This window comes from Haliaeetus leucocephalus, unplaced genomic scaffold, assembly GCF_000737465.1.
Source record: "Haliaeetus leucocephalus isolate CR32 unplaced genomic scaffold, Haliaeetus_leucocephalus-4.0 Scaffold0, whole genome shotgun sequence".
In the NCBI taxonomy this organism is placed as follows: Eukaryota; Metazoa; Chordata; class Aves; order Accipitriformes; family Accipitridae; genus Haliaeetus; species Haliaeetus leucocephalus.
Genome location: NW_010972436.1, coordinates 44,449 through 60,712, shown reverse-complemented (window position 1 = coordinate 60,712; position 16,264 = coordinate 44,449). Strand labels below are relative to the sequence as shown.

General features: G+C 51.0%; 2 protein-coding genes across 6 annotated transcripts; one reads left to right on the top strand and one right to left on the bottom strand.

Moving 5' to 3' along the window:
• Positions 1-122: 122 nt before the first annotated feature.
• On the top strand, positions 123-8,659 carry SERHL2 (serine hydrolase-like 2). Of its 2 annotated transcripts, XM_010585063.1 has the most exons (12): positions 123-273; positions 1,502-1,736; positions 1,808-1,921; positions 2,983-3,024; positions 3,720-3,739; positions 3,936-4,010; positions 4,810-4,919; positions 5,194-5,273; positions 5,635-5,669; positions 6,444-6,520; positions 7,984-8,077; positions 8,390-8,659. In XM_010585063.1, exons 2-12 carry the CDS (start codon positions 1,589-1,591, stop codon positions 8,504-8,506), a joined length of 912 nt encoding a protein of 303 aa, XP_010583365.1. In that variant the 5' UTR covers positions 123-273; positions 1,502-1,588; the 3' UTR covers positions 8,507-8,659. The 2 variants fall into 2 exon arrangements, with proteins under 2 accessions (XP_010583365.1, XP_010584170.1); XM_010585868.1 differs by lacking the exon at positions 2,983-3,024.
• Positions 8,654-14,607, bottom strand: RRP7A (ribosomal RNA processing 7 homolog A (S. cerevisiae)). 4 transcript variants are annotated; one of them, XR_774057.1, is made up of 9 exons: positions 13,483-14,607; positions 13,257-13,399; positions 12,856-12,981; positions 12,459-12,582; positions 11,718-11,815; positions 11,129-11,327; positions 10,366-10,628; positions 9,777-9,899; positions 8,654-8,732 (listed from the first exon to the last, which is right to left on the bottom strand). XR_774057.1 is itself a non-coding variant. In XM_010563053.1 (7 exons), the coding sequence occupies exons 1-7, from the start codon at positions 13,532-13,534 to the stop codon at positions 10,543-10,545; spliced, it is 828 nt and encodes a 275-aa protein (XP_010561355.1). In that variant the 5' UTR covers positions 13,535-14,607; the 3' UTR covers positions 9,915-10,542. The 4 variants fall into 4 exon arrangements, 1 of the variants encoding a protein (XP_010561355.1); XR_774026.1 differs by having other exon boundaries at positions 8,726-8,792; XR_774006.1 differs by lacking the exon at positions 8,654-8,732 and adding an exon at positions 8,874-8,931.
• Between the last annotated feature and the right edge of the window lie 1,657 nt (positions 14,608-16,264).

The following is a 16,264-nucleotide window of genomic DNA, read 5'->3' as shown; positions in this document are numbered from 1 at the left end:
CGGCGCGGGGAGCGGGGCCGGGGTGGCCACCAGCAGCTGCGACGCTCCGGGGGCCGCTCCCGGCGCCGGGCAGGGGTCGGTCCCCGGGCAGCCCTTTCCCGGGACCGCGACCAGCTGCCCCAGGGCGCCCTGAGGCGAAGGCCCGGGTGTAGCGGCCCTTCCTGCCCGCCTGGAGAGACCCCCACCCCGGAGCCGGGGGCACCCCAGAGCCGGAGCCCTGCTGGGCCCAGGCTGGGCAATCAGGCTTTGCCAGGAGCCCAGATCGTCAGGCAGGTCTGCGAGGAAGGGGCAGGTCTACGGTCACACCAGGGATCAGGCCGTGGTTGTCAGGATCAGGCCTGGTGAGGGCAGCTGGGGTGAGACACAGCCCAGTGATCAGCAGGCAAGGCCATGGGTCCTGGGGCTAGCGCATTGCTGCTGAAGACCAGCACTCCTGCAGCATTGCTGCGGCTGGTCCTGGGCTCAGCTGAAATAGGCTCATGGGGAGGAGGAAAAGAAGTAGGGGAGGCCCAGGTGTGGCTGATGGGGACCATTAGGGCCTGTGAGTGCTCTCAGGGCCTTGACAGCAGCCTCACCTCTCAGCCCACCCTCCTCTGTCCTCACACCTTACAGAGGTATGGGCTCAGCAGGGACTTGCTGTAGAGTGATTTAGTTGCTGTGGGCTGTCAGGGGGCTGTTTAAGGGAGCAGAGACCTGAGACAAGCCACTGGTAAGGGGATATGATATGAGAGACTTGGGGATGGGGATAGTCATGATGAGGGGGCCCGGGGGTTAGAAGGGCTTGGGGGTAAAGGGGAGATATTCAGTCCACTCCTGGAAGATCCCCAGAGGCTGGGTATTACTGGGCGGTTCACTCGGGAGCCTGGGATTGAGTAAGGGTCAGATGTAGCTCAGTGACTGCCAGGCAGGTTGGCAGTGATGAGACAGGTTTGAGGTGGAGCAGGTGCCTGGCAGGTTGTGGACCCATATCCTGTGCAGGGTCCCTGTCTCAGGGGCTGTGTGTGTGTGTGTGTGTGTGTGTGTGTGTGTGTGTGTGTCAGCAGTGACCTGTGTGGCACATAGCCAGCTGCTCTCTAAAAGGTGCCGAGTGGTGGTGTGAAGGAGGAGAAGCACCAAGGTAAAAGATGAGAAGGTGGTAACAGTCTAGTACTGGAGGCAGCATCCTTATTCCCGAAATTGTCTTTTTGGTCCAGGACAGGTGCCAGGCTGACTGCAGCTAGCTGGGGGAATTCTGTGTGGTTCCCTCTTGCCGGATATCCTGTGCCTTCTCGTTGGGTTGCAGCTGCTGCAGAGACACGGAGAGGAGCCTTTCTCCTCCTGCACAGGGAAAGCTTGTTTCTTCCTAGGAGCACTGCTAGTACGTGCTGGGAGGAGGATTCCCCAAACAGGCAGGCAGGGATGGCAGCTTAGGATGTTGAATGGGGAGCTATAAATCAGCATGCTGCTAATTAAGACCACAGGAGGCTGGTGAGTTACTAAAGACTTGTATTACTCTTTTCAGAGCTCTGGGCCATTAATAACATCCCTGGGACCTACTCCGAGCACGTGGCTCTCCAGAGACATCACTTGCGAGCACTCTATTTTGGGCATGTTCTCAGAGTTGAAGTTCCCTGTGCCCTGGGGCCATGTGGCAGCCAAGGCCTGGGGACCCTCGGAGGGGTACCCCGTGCTGTGCTTGCATGGCTGGCTGGACAACGCCAACACCTTTGACAAGCTCATTCCACTGCTCCCCAGAGGTATGTCTGGCTCATCAGGATGGTTCTTGTTGTGTTGCAGGGCTGCACATCTGATACTCTCTCCCTTTCAGATTGCTATTATGTGGCAATGGATTTTTCTGGCCATGGCTTGTCATCCCACCGACCTGCAGGCTCCCCCTACCATTTTCTGGATTACGTGAGCGATGTGCGCCGGGTGGCAGCAGGTGGGTAGTTGAAGGGACCATTGAGGGGATGTTTGTGCAGGGGGTGCTATATTGCTCCTGTTCCTTAGAACAAGAGGCAGCATTTATTGCCAGGAGAGGGGTTAGCTCCCTCTGCTTCTCCCCTGCCTGATGTTAGCTGCTGCTTTGTGACCACAGATGGAATAAGCATCCCTCTTTCTCACTATTTTGTGAGAGGAAGAAACAGTAAGCCCTGGGAAGCAAGTGTTTCTATACTAAAAAGCAGTAGTGGCAAAGTGGTGGATGCAACTAAATACTTTTGCCAGACTGACTTTTTGTAAGCAGTCAGCAATCTCTAACCAGTGTTAGGTGTAAGCTGGCAGTGTGCTGCTTGCTTTAGTATCATACAAAGAAATCTGAAAGCCAAGGTGTCTTGGGCTCCTAATAAATCCTGATGTAACTGCCCATCTGTATGCTGATCTTGCGTGAGGTTGTGGCATGTGCAGTTTTGCATCCCTCACTCAGTGTACAAAGAGCCTCTAGAAGCTCTTTGATGTGCCAGAAGGTAAGACACATCTTTCAGTGAGGTATATTTCAGATGGGCAGCACTGATGAAGCAGTATTTTCCCATAAGCCTCTTGGAGTGCCATAAAAATGAACTGAAGAGCCTGATGTGCTAAATGGTGCAGAGAGCTTTCACTTGGAATAATCACACTTTCCTCAAGGCAGCTCTGCGTCCTCACAGCTCTTGCGGGATGCCCTGCAGCAGGATGCTCTGTCAGGGTCTCTCTTCCAGCAGATGCTGCCCAGTTAGGCTCCTTTCTTGCCAGTCTTGTGTGTGGCAATGAATGGGAATTTGCTGTAGTTTGCCATACAGAGAGAGCTTGAGAGGTGCGTGACTTAACTACCAAGGAAATAAGGTAGTGGATGCTCTTTTTCTTTAAAACTGGCCTACTTAGCCACCTCATTTCTGGATTAGAAAGCAAATTAAGCAGTGCAAAAGCCCTCCTGGGAGAAGGGGCCCATGTTGGTGGAGAAGCAGCAAGATGCCACTGCTCTGGTTTCTAATGCAGCACTGTCTGTTTTTGTCTGTTGCCACTTAGCCTTGCAGTGGAGACGGTTCACCCTGATGGGTCACAGTATGGGTAAGTGGCTCTTGTCCTTGTAAGCTGTGAGATTCATGGAAACAGGAGTAGATAATTAACTTACAAGACATGCTGCTTGAGTGATTAAAATATCTGTGCCATTGTTTGAAACGCCTCTGCTTTCAAGACCCTGTAGTACAAACAGTGGTAACTCTTGCTGTGGGCCTTTCCCCCACCACCAGAAGGGAACAGTGATGGACAAAGAGGGGTGGTCTGCAGCAGGAGAATTTGCAGCAGGCCTTCCTGCCTGGTCCCCACAAGGCCACAAAGCCTGGGGACAGCAGGGCCCTTCTTGGTGGGTCATGGAGCTTGCTGAGGGGAACTGGACTCCAGGCTCTATCTCGTGCTTGGGACATGATTGGGATTTGCCACAATTTGGGTTTTGCTCCCCAGGGCTGCTCTGGCCACAGCTTACAGGACCTGCACACCATAGCTTTTTAACTAGTACCTCCTCCTTGGCCTTTGCTTCCTGAGAGGGAGATTGGGATGGCACAGGACGTGGAGTCCAGCTGGCCAATAGCCCTGCTCTCTGCCCACATCCTGCCTGCTGGGAGAGCTCTGCTCTGTAGCTGGGGCTTTGTCCCTTGGTACAATGTGCATTTCTGCTTCTAAGGTAGCTCTTGCTGTGAGAAACGAGAGTTTCTGTTACCAGGGGGTGTCCTGTGCATAACTGAGCACCCTTCTCTCCTTTGCAGGTGGGTGTGTGGCAGGAATGGTGAGTAAAGCATCCTTTCTTCACGGGGTTTGTGATTTCTGCAGCTGGAACAAGGAATGAAGGGATAGACTGTGTGGGACTTGGATCTCAGGGGAGGAGAGGCCCCTCCCTGACCCCTTCTCCAGTGTAGCAGGACAAAGACATCACTCAATGCTCAGCTTTTCTCTTTCTCTCATATTGTTTCATCTCTCTTCAGTTCTGTTTCCTTTATCCTGAGATGGTGGACAAGCTGATCCTGCTGGAAAATCTTGGCTTTCTGCTAGGTCCAGAGGTTAGATTTTACATGTCTTTCCCCTCCCTTTTTTAAATAAAAAAATAGATTATTTTTTTTCTTTTCGTCATTTGGTCAGAGAAAGTACTGATGTGACCAGTTCCTGGCAGGTCACACAAGTGTCAGGGCTCTTCCTTTTGGCAGGCACAGATCTGCTACTTGTTGCATGGACTGAGGTCCCCGCTTAGGGTGGCCCTTGGGGGACACTTAGTAGCGATCCACATTCTGCAGTCCCTTAGCACTAAAATTCACTTGTCTGTGCCATGCCCTTTTACAAAGGGAACTGGAACCTCTGTCCAAGCAACTGCCAGCTAAGGCTGTCTTTTTGCCAACAGCTTGTTGGGTGATCTGGGTGCAAGCCTGGTGGATTTCTTTTTCTGTTCCTGGCAGGACATAAAGCTACATTCCCAACCTGCCATCATCGCTACCAGATGCTAGGGCTTTGATTGGCAAAAATGGGACAGAAGCCCAGGGTCAGGAAGACAAAATACCAGATTTCCCTTGTTCTTTTGGACAGTTGTCCTCAACTCAAAAGTAAGGTTGAAAGGGGCAGAAAAGATCACAAGGGTAAAAAGTTAAGTAAGTTATTTACAGCAGTGCTTGGCTTTCTGTTCCTACCTCGCCTTTTAACTATTGCTGTTCCCTTTTCCCTAGAAATGGACATTTTTAATATGATTTCCATAACTGGTACCAGTTCTGAGGGATGTTGAAGGGTGAAATGCCCTCCTCTACCCTCTGATAAGGGGTAAAACGATTCAGAAGAGAGGGGTTACTCCTGTTCCCTACCTCTCTGTTTCAGGACGCTGAGGCATGGCTGAAATCAAAACGGATGGTGATTGACAAATTACTGAGTCTAGAGGCGAAGCAGCAAACTCCCAAAGCACGGAGCCCCGAAGCAGCATTGCAGAGGTGGGTTCCCATCTGTCCTCTTCATTTGCTGCCTGCCCTCACCTTGGACAGAGTTATGGCTGCATGAACGAGAAAGGGAAACTGTCCCTGCACTTCCCTTTTCAAGTCCTCCTCTGGAATCTCATCAAGACCTTTTGCTTCTGTGGCCAGAAGCTTCTGCTTCTTCCTGCTCTTTTTCTGAAGCAGCCCAAGAGCTCTCTGTCACCTTGTTATGCCATTTTTGCTTTGCTTCCTCCCATTTCCAGTAGCAGTCTCTCTGCTATGTCTTCCCCAGGCTCTTAGAAGCAAACAGACATCTGACAGCAGAGGGTGGGGCAATCCTACTGCAGCGAGGAGCAACTGAGACACCAGCTGGTAAGGGGCTGCGTGGAGACAGGGCCCATCACAGTGCTGGGCCAACACTGGGTGTGGGAAGGGAGCAGTGCCAACAGCCATTGTCTTCTGCAGGGTACAGGGTGCCCCAGCTACAAGTTTACACAGCCTGAATGGGATCAATTAAGTCTGGAGGCAGAGCTCTCCACTCCCAGCAACCGGGGTTGGTGCTCAAGTCCTAGGACAACTAAAGAAAAGAAATAAAAAAAAGGAGAGATCTGAATCAATCGTGTTCCTTCTGTCTCAAAAAGTATTGGGCATACCCCAAAAGTGAGGAGAAACAGAGGAACTCCTGCTCCTGTGAGACACAAAAACCTTCTCTTGTGTTTTTTTTTTATTCTAGGGCTGGTGTATAACAGAGACATGAGAGTCCATATGGTGAGCATTGCTCTTCTGATGTGCCCCCTGCTGCTTCTGAGCCCTGTGTTTACAGAAAACTCAGAAGTAGTGGAGGTCGACTCACTGAGCCCAGGCCCTGCCTCCACCCAGCCATTCACATTCTGCTTCCCTAATTCCCACATCTCTTTTAAATGCTGCTGTTGAAAGAGCCTGCACTCAATCATTAACTGACTCAGCTTACAGAGTCACTGGAAAATGTTACTGATTTTTTTAGCAGTTCCTCTGCCCCAGGGCCTCCTGGCCACATTTTCCTGCCGTTATAACTCTTAAGACAGCAGATGGATGGATGCTTTCGGTCAGCTTCTTTGTCAGGTCACCCATATAAGAAGGGGAGAGAGAGTGAAGCAAAGTCCTTATGTTTGATACTGTGATAGCTTTGTGCCACTTTTGAGCAAGTAGGGCCTCCTCTACCTGTGCTACTGCCAGGGTATGAAAGTGAGAGTAGTGTACTGTCTCCTTTTCAGTAAAAGGATTTTTTAAAGCTTTTCTCTGCTATGAGATCATTCCCATATGTGCTGCATCCCACCAGGCAGCATTGTTGGCAGCCCTGAAACACAGCTGGACAGAAGGAGCCTTTGCAGAGCCAACTAATCTTGTGCGCAGCCTGGCCGCCTGTCATGTCCCAGCACGGCAGCTTCGGGGCTGCAGCCAATTCTGCCTTCAGAGCTGCTAGTGTGGCAAGGGTTGGGGACACCCCTTGCCCCCAGCTGCTGTCCCTGACTTTTGCCACTCTTCCTGTCTTTGCACCTGCAGCAGAGTCGAGAGTCCTTCACGGTAGAACAGTGTGTGAAGCTCCTGCAGAAGATCCAGGACCGTGTTCTCATCATTATGTGAGTGAGGCACAAGCCAAACCAACCCCCGCTGCCTCCCTGCAGTCCTGGTTGGAGGGAACGAAGGTTAGAAAGGAGTCCTCTGCAGTGGCCACTCAGACCTTTGGGCCAGTTGGCACAACAGTACAGCCTCACATCTGAGAAGCATTTCCCAGTTCCCCACCACTGCCCTGGGCTGGGCAGGCTCCTGGAGCAGGCAGAGAGCAGCTGGAACATCATCCTCACAGCCTGGCACTCTGCTTTCAGGCTGGGCCTCCCTGGTGCAAGGCTGACTGAGGAAATGCCAGTCCTGCCCATACTCCTGCTTCACGCTCCTGTCCCACAACTTTCCGTCCCTTGGCCCTACAGCAAGGGGCCATCCTGGCAAACACGCGACCCTCCGCAGCAGCCCTCCTCCTTGCTTTCCTCCTGGCCTGGCTCTTCCCCCAGTCACAGCAACCCAGCCTGCCCCCTTCTCCAGACCCTGAAACTTCTTGCCTGAGCAATTAGGTGAAACCACAGCAGCCACCTCCTCCTCCTGGAGCCCCCTGGCTCCTGCAAGCTCTCCCCTAGGTGCCTGGGGCAGGGAGGAGCTGTGGGGAGGTAGCCAGTGGCTTGTGCAGAGCCCCACAAGCTGTTAAGCTGTCTGGGCGGGTAGCTGGTTCTGTCAGTCCTCTGCATTTTTCCCATCTCCTTAAAGGAGAAAATGTGCAGGGCTCTGGCTACCTTGGCCTGTGTGGTGCTGTTAAAAGACTCTAGGGAATAAGAGGAAATGCTAGAAGTTGAGAAATGAGGTGCAGTTTTGGATTCTGTGGTCTGTTGAAATCTTAAGAGCTTAAGCATTTTCCTGCTTGTCCAGAAATGCACCATCAGGAGGAGGAGAAGTCCTCTAGGCCATACAGAGTATGTGCATTTGAGCCTGGGATGTCACCTTGTGTCATCACCTGCAGCATGGTACAATACAGCATGAGCTTGGTTCTGCAGGAGGTCTAATGCTGGCTTCTCCAGGAGGACTGCCCTGGTACCTCCCTCTCCAAGCAGGGCACACCCTGTTTAAAGGCAGCAGCATTGATAGTGGGGGGAGGGGGGGTGGGGTGAGGGAGGGTCAGAGGGGAGATGTAAAAGCTGTATGGAAGGAAAAAGTTAAGAGCAGAAGGCAGGGTGGGGGCAGGGAATGATGTACTTGGAGCAGTTAAGGAGACAGCCCTGCGGGGGACAATATTTAACCAGTCTCCACTCTGATAATACTAGGCAATCTCCCAAGGTTTTAAACAGATAGTTTGATAGAAAATAGCTGCTTAGCCAAGCTGTGTGGTGCTCCTCTGACTACCACGTATGACCCTGTAACCCTGCTGTTTACAAGCAGCCTGGAAAGAGCAGTGAACTCTGTCATTCCGCTGTCTTGGGGACACTGCTTCTGCCCAGGACAGCAGCAAAGACAAATGGAGGCACACTGTCTGTACTGAGCCTTGCTGTTTTTTCAGAGCACAAGATGGACTCTTGGTACCGCACAACCTAGACAGCACAAATCACTTTGTGAAAGCCCTGTGGGAGGTGTTTGAGTCTACCCTCAAACAGGTGAGAGCAAAATCCATCCTCGTGTCTCTACTCTGAGCGCTGCCAACCCGAGAGCAGCAGCTTGGTGGACACCCCCCAATAGGTGGTTTGTCCTGAACAGCACAGCCCTCATACAGGGGGAAGCCAGCTTCGCCCCTGCTACCAAAGTCCCAGGTTAATACTGCCCTCCGGATGCAGCTCCTCCCTTGTCCTGCCATCCCTGTCCTGCCTCGCTTGCTGCGCCTCCCTGCCCCACGAGCACCACACAGTAAGCACAGCTTGCCTGAGGGAACACTTTCCTGGTCCACATCTTCTTGTGTCCTTTCCCTCCAGCACATCCAGCTAGTAGAGGTGCCTGGGAGTCATTTTGTGCACCTGAACGAGCCCGAGGTGGTGTCTGGGATCATCGGCAACTTCCTGACTGCGCAGAACACCAGAGCGAGGCTCTAGGAAGCCCTCACTGCTGCAGCAGTCCAGGAGAACAGGGAGCTAAAAAGCAGGCTCTGGAAGAATTGTCACCATTCCTACCTCACATCCAAGATCAGTTTCATGATGCTCTTTCCTAAGCTTAGCTCGCTCCAGGGTGGAAGCAGGTCTGCCAGTGTTCCCTGGAGGATTGCTGAGCAAAGCATCTCAGTTGTCAAAGGGAAAAGGAATCTTTCCTCCACTTCCAGCTCTGTGAGTAGAAGGACAGAGGTCCAGAGTGGCCTTTGCTTGCTTGCTCCTAACTCACACCCTGAAATGGAGCAAGAATGCAGGCAGAGGCATCCTCTGTGGGAGCAGCAGCACCAGCTGTAGCATTCCAAGAGACAGGTGGCTCATCTTGCCTCCTCCCTGAGGATGGTGCGACCAGTCTCCTCCCAGGATTAGACCTACTGAAAAACCAGGAAAGTGTTCTGCTTCTCTGCTTACTTCTGTGGGTGCCTGAGCTGAGGGCCTCAGTGTCTCTGTTCTACTGTGAGAGCTGCTGCTTTTTTAAAAATCAGCTTAAAGAGCTCACCTGGGCATGGAAGGCCATTTTAATGGAACTCCTAGGGAATGAGTCACTAATCCTCTAGCTGAAGCAGCTGGCAGAACCGCTAATAATGGAAAAGTTGGCAGAGATGATTTCTGTCCTTGTAAATAAAGACTAATCTCCCAATGTTACCTCTGTCTTCCTGGCTCTATAGAAGAGTGAACCTCTTTTCTTTTGGGATGCTCACCCAAGCAGCTAAAACACCGATCTTGGAAGGCAGTGATTTTTACATGCTGTCTGCTTTAGATAGGGCATATTAAGGATCCATCTGCCTCCTAGTTAAATTGATGTAAAAAGCTACTGAAGCAAGCAGGCCTGTCAGTCTCCCCATGCAACAGAAACTGCATTTGCAGTGGGTTTTCTAGGAGAGGGTAAATCCATTTTAACTCAGCTCAGTGGAATTTACCAGCATTTCCACCTTGCATTCATGGTTATGCCAATATCGAGGCTGCAGGCAGTAGAACGAATGTATAAAAGCCTGGGGATGGGTGGGTTACAGCCCCTTTCTGAGGAGAGTGCGCTGGGGTGAACAATCATTAAGTCCAAAGCTGCACAAGTGTTATGTGGGCAGTACAGAAGCATTGCCCCGCAGCTGGATATGCCTGTCACCATCCTGACCTGCCTCCTGTGGACTGGTGACTGGTTAAGTGGAAACAGGCCTTGGAGAGTCTGGTTTCTCTGTCCAAAGCCAGGCTGCCATCTCACCTTGTTCTAGTGATGGTGCCGAACATCAGTTGAAGTTCCCATAGCACAGGCTGGACGTGGTTGTAGAAGTCCACGTACAGCTGGAAGACTGGGCACCTCAACACCTGGCTGACAGGGAGCCGCCTGGAAGGTAAACATTGAGGGAAGGGGTAGGGCTCTGTACCAAACCACTGATCTTTTCTTGTGACAAGAGGTCAGGGAACTTCCCAGTTGGGCTTTTCCCAAAGTCACTTCCCTCCTGTTCTTAGTTACCCCCAGATAAAACATGCAAAGGAGCACCAGCATACAAGCCATGACTTTTATTACCACCCCAGCACACAAGAAGCTGTCCCCCACAGCAGACCAAGGGGGAGAGAGAGGCATTCCTGTGTTTTGAGAACATAGCAGCAGTTTATTTACAGTTCTTCAGCCATTCCCTGCGCCTGCAGAGGCTGTGCTCGATCAGTCCCAGCTCTCACCAAGCTTTAGGAGGGCCTTGGGTGGCAGGGAAATACAGGTTGTCACAGGAAGTGCCTGAGTCCCTTGACCTGAACACCCTGGGAAGTGGTGCCCCCGGGGCCAAACGATGGCCAGGAAAGCAGGAGGATACCAGTGCAAGTGAAGGAGACTTCCCCTCCAGTGGCAGTTGCTGGGATGTCCCATTTCAGATCCAAGGGCAGGGACAATCTGAAGCTGCCTCAATTCCTTGAAATCCTTTGGCACATGGAGTCCATAGGCATCTTTCCCGCCCTCCAGCACAGGCATCTGAGGAACAGCTCAGCACAGCTTAGTATGGCCGAAACTTGCGCTGGGCTCGCATCAGCGCGATTCTCTGCTTGTCCTCCTCAAATTTCTTCCTCAACTGGGCAATGTCTGAAACAGGCAGAAGGAGAAAGGGGACAGGTCACACGGGAGCAGCAGATCTCCCTCTCCTGAGGAGTTTTGCTTCCACACACCAGGAGGGGCTCAGTCCCGACACCCGCAAACACACACTTCCCAGAGCTGGTCCTTTTGTCTGGGCCGAATGCCAAGCTGGGGCTCTGGCCCTTCATTTCCAGCAGTGCTGCAGCTCCCTCTTGGGGAGGAAACTGGCTAGTTTTCCTTTTCAATTGCTGCCTTTGTGCAGACTGAAGAAACATCTATTGGAAAGCCACGACCTGTGCGCTCTCCTGCAAAATATTCCAGCAGCCCTTGCTAGGACAGGTGGTGGCAAGGGGTGCCCAAGAGCTGGCAAGGCCATTTGCACAACCACCCAGCCAACTGTTCACCTGCAGCTAGACGTAGCCTCTACTGAAGAAAAAAGGACCCTCTTTGGGCCACAGTGAGAGAGACAAGAGACAAAGGCAGGGATAGGAGGAGACTCGGACACTCACGCTCTCTCTTGGTCTCACGATGCTGCCAGGCATAGAAGTTGAGCAGCTCTTTGCGGGCCCTTTTCTGTTTCTCCCTCTCCAGCATCCGCAGGTTAGCAGCCTCCGTCCGGGGCAGGCCAGGCTTCCGGCCCTTTCGTGTTACCTTCACCCAGCCCTCCTCATCTGGAACACCCTCCTGCTTGGCTGCTTTGGCTTCTTCCTGTAAGGACAGGAGGGTAAGGCAGCTCAGTGCAGGCAGTCCCCCTTAAACACATACAAAGCTACAGCTGTTCCCGCTTCTGCACAAGATTTGAAGGCAGGCATGGGACCAAGGGCACAGGCATGCAACTCACAGTCACAACACTGCACACCAGCCAGGACCTGATTTATTTGTGGATACCTATTGTAAGCCCTGGGTGGAAGGGTCAGGTGTTGTGGACCAAACCAGGACCTGACTGCCCACCAGCAACTGGGAGCAAAACAACCCTGCCAACCAGTGTGTTTCCCTTTGCTCTTTCCACTGAGGCCAGGGCACCAAAAGATCTTCTCTCTTCCTTTCCTCTCCCCAAACAAACTGCTTAGCTGGGTTCCCTCCCCAGCCTGACCTCACCTCTGCTATCTTTTTGTCATAGTCTTGCATGTAGGCATCCACCTCAGCCTTCAGCTCCTCCCGATCCACGACTGAGGCTGCATAGCTGGCGATCCACTCTGAGACAGAGAGCGCAGAAGTCAGCAGTAGCCTGTGTTAGATGCAAGCCCTAGTGTGATGCCTTTGGGCAGCTCTAGAGAGAACTGCTGGGGGGAAAGACACACTCTGTTCCCATTCTTGTTCAGCCTCCCCACTGCCACAGCTCAACCAGCTTGCTGCCCAGGCCACGGCCAGTAAGCGATGGGAAGAGCGTGCAACTTTCCCAAGCAGGAGCATGCTAGCCTTAAGCCCAAGAGATACAACATTCAGGGCCGCATTCCTGTCAAGGGGTCACATCTGAAGTGCTGTCATCTTGACAGACACCCAGTGCCTATTATTGAGTCTAGATTCCATTTTGAGGGCAAGGCACAACCAGTTTCTTTGAATCTATGCGATACTGAAAAGATGGCAGGGAAAAACTGCCCTTCCATTGTACCAAGTGCCCCATTCTCCCATAGGGTCACTGCACCAGACTATGACGTCCTGTACAACAAGACTGCTACCTTGTGAATAATAAAAGAAGGACAATGAAACACTGGACATCTCCCATCTCAGTATAAACTGGTGAGAATTAATCTGGGACATGCAGAGTAGGATTCAGCCAGGAATGAGTACAGTTCTTTCCAGCACTAGCTAGCAGGAAGACAGCTAGGGCTGACTTACTGCTAATGCCAGTTTTCACAGGGTGACTCTCTGTTGATATCAGCAAGGGACCTTCCCGTGACAGGGTCTTGGCTGCCTGGACACCAGCTGGTTTCCTGAATACCACATATGCTACTTGAAATCCCTAAAAGAGACACCTAGGCCAGTCAGATACATCAGTGAAACTGATGACGCAGCAAGGAGCTGCAGTACAGATAAAATAAAATAAAAGTCAAACCACAAGTTGGGGTGGGATAGCAAAAAAAGATAATGTAAACTTAAATAAGTAATCACATCACCCAGTGCCCCCAAACGGTTTCTCATATCTCATGTTCCAAATAGTACCCGTCAGTGCTTGTGATCTTTTCCCATTCTGACCACTAAAGCATCAGTATTCCCCGCCCCCCGGCAAGCTTACCGTTACAGTTTTGCAGTTGAAGAATTTGGATGTCTGTTTTTCTTTTTTCTCTCCCGGCCCTGGCTTGTCACAGATCTCCACAGACTGGACAGGCCCGCAGCGGGTGAACAGCCTAGAGAGAGAGTCCTTGACGCAAAGGAGAGAGAACAGGCGGTACAGAGAAGCGGGAGCGATTCCTCTCCCCACCTTCTCGCGCACGGACCACAGAGCGCACCTGGAGGCCCTCCGGAACGGCCCCAGCCCCTCTCCCCACCGCGGCCCGCAGGCACGCCGGGCTCCTTCGCCCACGCCCCCGGGCTCCCCAGGCGATGTGCTCGGCCGCCAGCGCCCCCCGCCGCCAGAACAAGCCCCGCGCACCTCCCCCGTCGGCGAGACACACCCCTGGCGCCAGCCCCACTTACCGGGCTGCAGTACGGGGGGACGTTGAGGACGAAGAGGGTGCGGCGAGGCGGGTGCGCGGTGCCGGCCCCTTCCCGCACCTGGTGCTCCTTCACCAACAGGCAGTGGGGCGAGCGCTGCCGCACCCCGAACTTCACCGCCAGAGCTGCGAGCCACGCACCGGTTAAAGATCCCGCTGCCGCCCCGGCCCCGCTCCCGGCCCCTCCCCGCTGCCCCGGGCCCCCTCACCCGTGTAGCCCGCCGGCGCCGCACCAACCACACGCGCCTCGCCGGCCGCCATCTTAGCTCGGCAGGAAGTAGTAGGGCGCGGGGGCCGCCGGGAGTTGTAATTCCCCCGCGCCGGCGCAGCGCTGCTAATGGCCGCGCTGGGGGGCCCGCCGCCGCCCGAGCGTTGAGTTTAACAAGGAGGTTTCCCCACCCGGAGCATCTTACGGGATGCGCTGTAAGAAACCCTGTGACACACCATCAGTTAGCGTAACAGCTCTGAAAACGAAGACCTGAACAGTGTAAAACACGGAATGTGCGCAATCCTATAGAGGCAAATAAAAGAAGTAGTAATCTTAAAGATCCATGAAAACATTAAAACACAGCCTTAAGAACAACTGTTTTTAAAGACTCTTGTTAATCAGGGAAAAAAAAAGATGTCCTTTACATAGGAGCTTACATTTATGACTGGAGACAGGACCACTCCAATAATAAAGATACTGAAGCAAGATGTACATACAAGGTGAAAAAAGGTCAGTGAAAGTTAAGAAATGATATGGAGAGTTGACTCAACCAAATATCCAAGTTAATGAACATTATCAGAAGAAATGGGACATGCAAAACCCATGAAAATACACCAGACAAACTTGCAAATTGTGGCATCACTTCAGAAGTCAGCATGTTTTTGAAAAAGCAAAGGAAAAAGAAACAGTATTCAAATTACCTACCACCTGTCCCGGCCAGCAGTACTGAATTAGTGCAAGCAATCGGTGTTTCATATGCAAGTTTATAATCTCCAACAGCCCAGGAAAAAACTGAACAAAAATATAACCATGCTGCATGAGGGCAAATGTGCACAGATGCGAGGTGGCAGGTGAGTTCAGTGGAATGCAAACAAGATTAGCATGACAACTGCAGGACAGCCAAGAGAAATCGGAGAGCTGCACGGTGAACTACTTGAAAAGGACTCGGAATAACTGGTTAGTCTTCTTTCAGTGCCCAACGAAAGAAGGCACACTATGAAGTATGAGAAGACTAAGATAACTTTAGAGAGCTGACTAAGAACAGGAAGAGCAAGACACTGCTGTAAGACAAATCATGGAGTGGTGTTTAGACGATCATTGACTGCGCAGATTTAAAAAAAAAAAAATATATACTGCCATAGATCATGGAGCTAGGGAACAGAGCAGTTCTTCCAAGGAAGTATGTTAATGTAATCATAATTTCTCACAGATAACCTAAACACAATGCACAATTTAACAGTGAGTTAAAGTGCATCTTGCTATTTGGCTTTTGGAGTGGACATGAATATATTAATAATAAAAAAAAGCTTGAATCTCCCCATTCTTTCAAAAGAGACCAGATATGCACTCACAATACATGTGTCTTCACATTTCCACAGCCTATCTAGCTGATAAGTACCCTACTTCACCTAGAACAGGTACCCTGATTTCACAGCTGTGGTTTTGTTTTTGTTTTTTTGTTTTGTTTTTTTAAAGTAGTTTTCAAATTACTAGGCTGTCAATAACTGCCTGACAACAGAATTGAAACTAGGTGGGGACACAAATTGCTCCCACTTAGTAGCAAGAATCAGCTTCTAATTTTGATGATTAAAAGGCTTAAAAGCATCAATTCTCTCCTCATCCATATACTCCTCTTGCTCTTCATCACATTATCAGTTTTGAAGTTTCTATATTCTTCTAAAAGCATGCTTGATTCAATGTTTGGAACAACTGCACCTATCTTTAGTTGCTTCACAGCATCTACAAAGGCTTAGAATCCACTCTGTATAACAAACGTTTATTCAGAAACAGATAATACAATATCTTCTCCAACCCCTGATATTTCCTCCCCCTCCCCCCCAATTTTTTTTTTTTTTAATAAAACACAGGTGTTTGATGGGCAATCTAAAAAAGGAGAACAATAGCTATCTTGGGTCTCTTCCCCTACAAACATCTGCTGTTCACATGAAGCACCCTACCAATAATGGTGGTGGTGGCTTCCAAACCAAAGAGAGTACTCCAGAAAACAAGTCCTGCCAAGTCCTCAGTTACTTTCATGGCTAAAAAGGATACAGTGAGATAGAGGAATGGTCTGCACGAGCTAGATAGAGCAAAGAGTTAATACAGAACAAGAAAGCAAAAGAAACACAGGGTTGACCAAGAAATGGAATCTGGACCTACAATGGTTATAGAGAGTCCATTAAAGTTCAGCAGAGCTGAACAGTATGGATTAGGTTAGTCTCCTAGTTAGAAGGATCAAGTTCAAACCCCAGCCAGAGTCTGGAAGTGGCTCTTAGCTTTCTCTCTTACAATACAATCTGAACAAATACAAACGAATGGAGCTACTGGGACTTCAAATACTGATGGCAATAACGCTTTATGAACATAGGAAGTATTGGAAGTGCCACCTAGTGGCTTGTGGCTTGTTGCAGATGCTCACTGGCCCAAGGCACATCCTTGCTGCTCTGCATGGGACTTAACACTCCTCTCCTCTGCGTTCCTTACAGAGTGCTAACTACTCTCCTCTCCAAAACCTCTCCCTGAAGCCACAAAGCACAACAATCATCATCCAAATCCACACATGCAAGCAGCATGGCCGCACAGCAGCCAAACATTGCCCAAATGACCTCTCTCAAAAGAAGTGAGTTCTCAGGCACAAGAGAAGACTGCTTCCTAGGTATTGGTATCTGAAAAAGGCCCCAGCTCCTTCCTTTTTATAGACTGGGTAAGTTAAGGTAAGAAAAAAAATTAATGTCCCTGCATCAGCAGGAGGATGCAATACAGTCTGATGGGAGTGAAACACT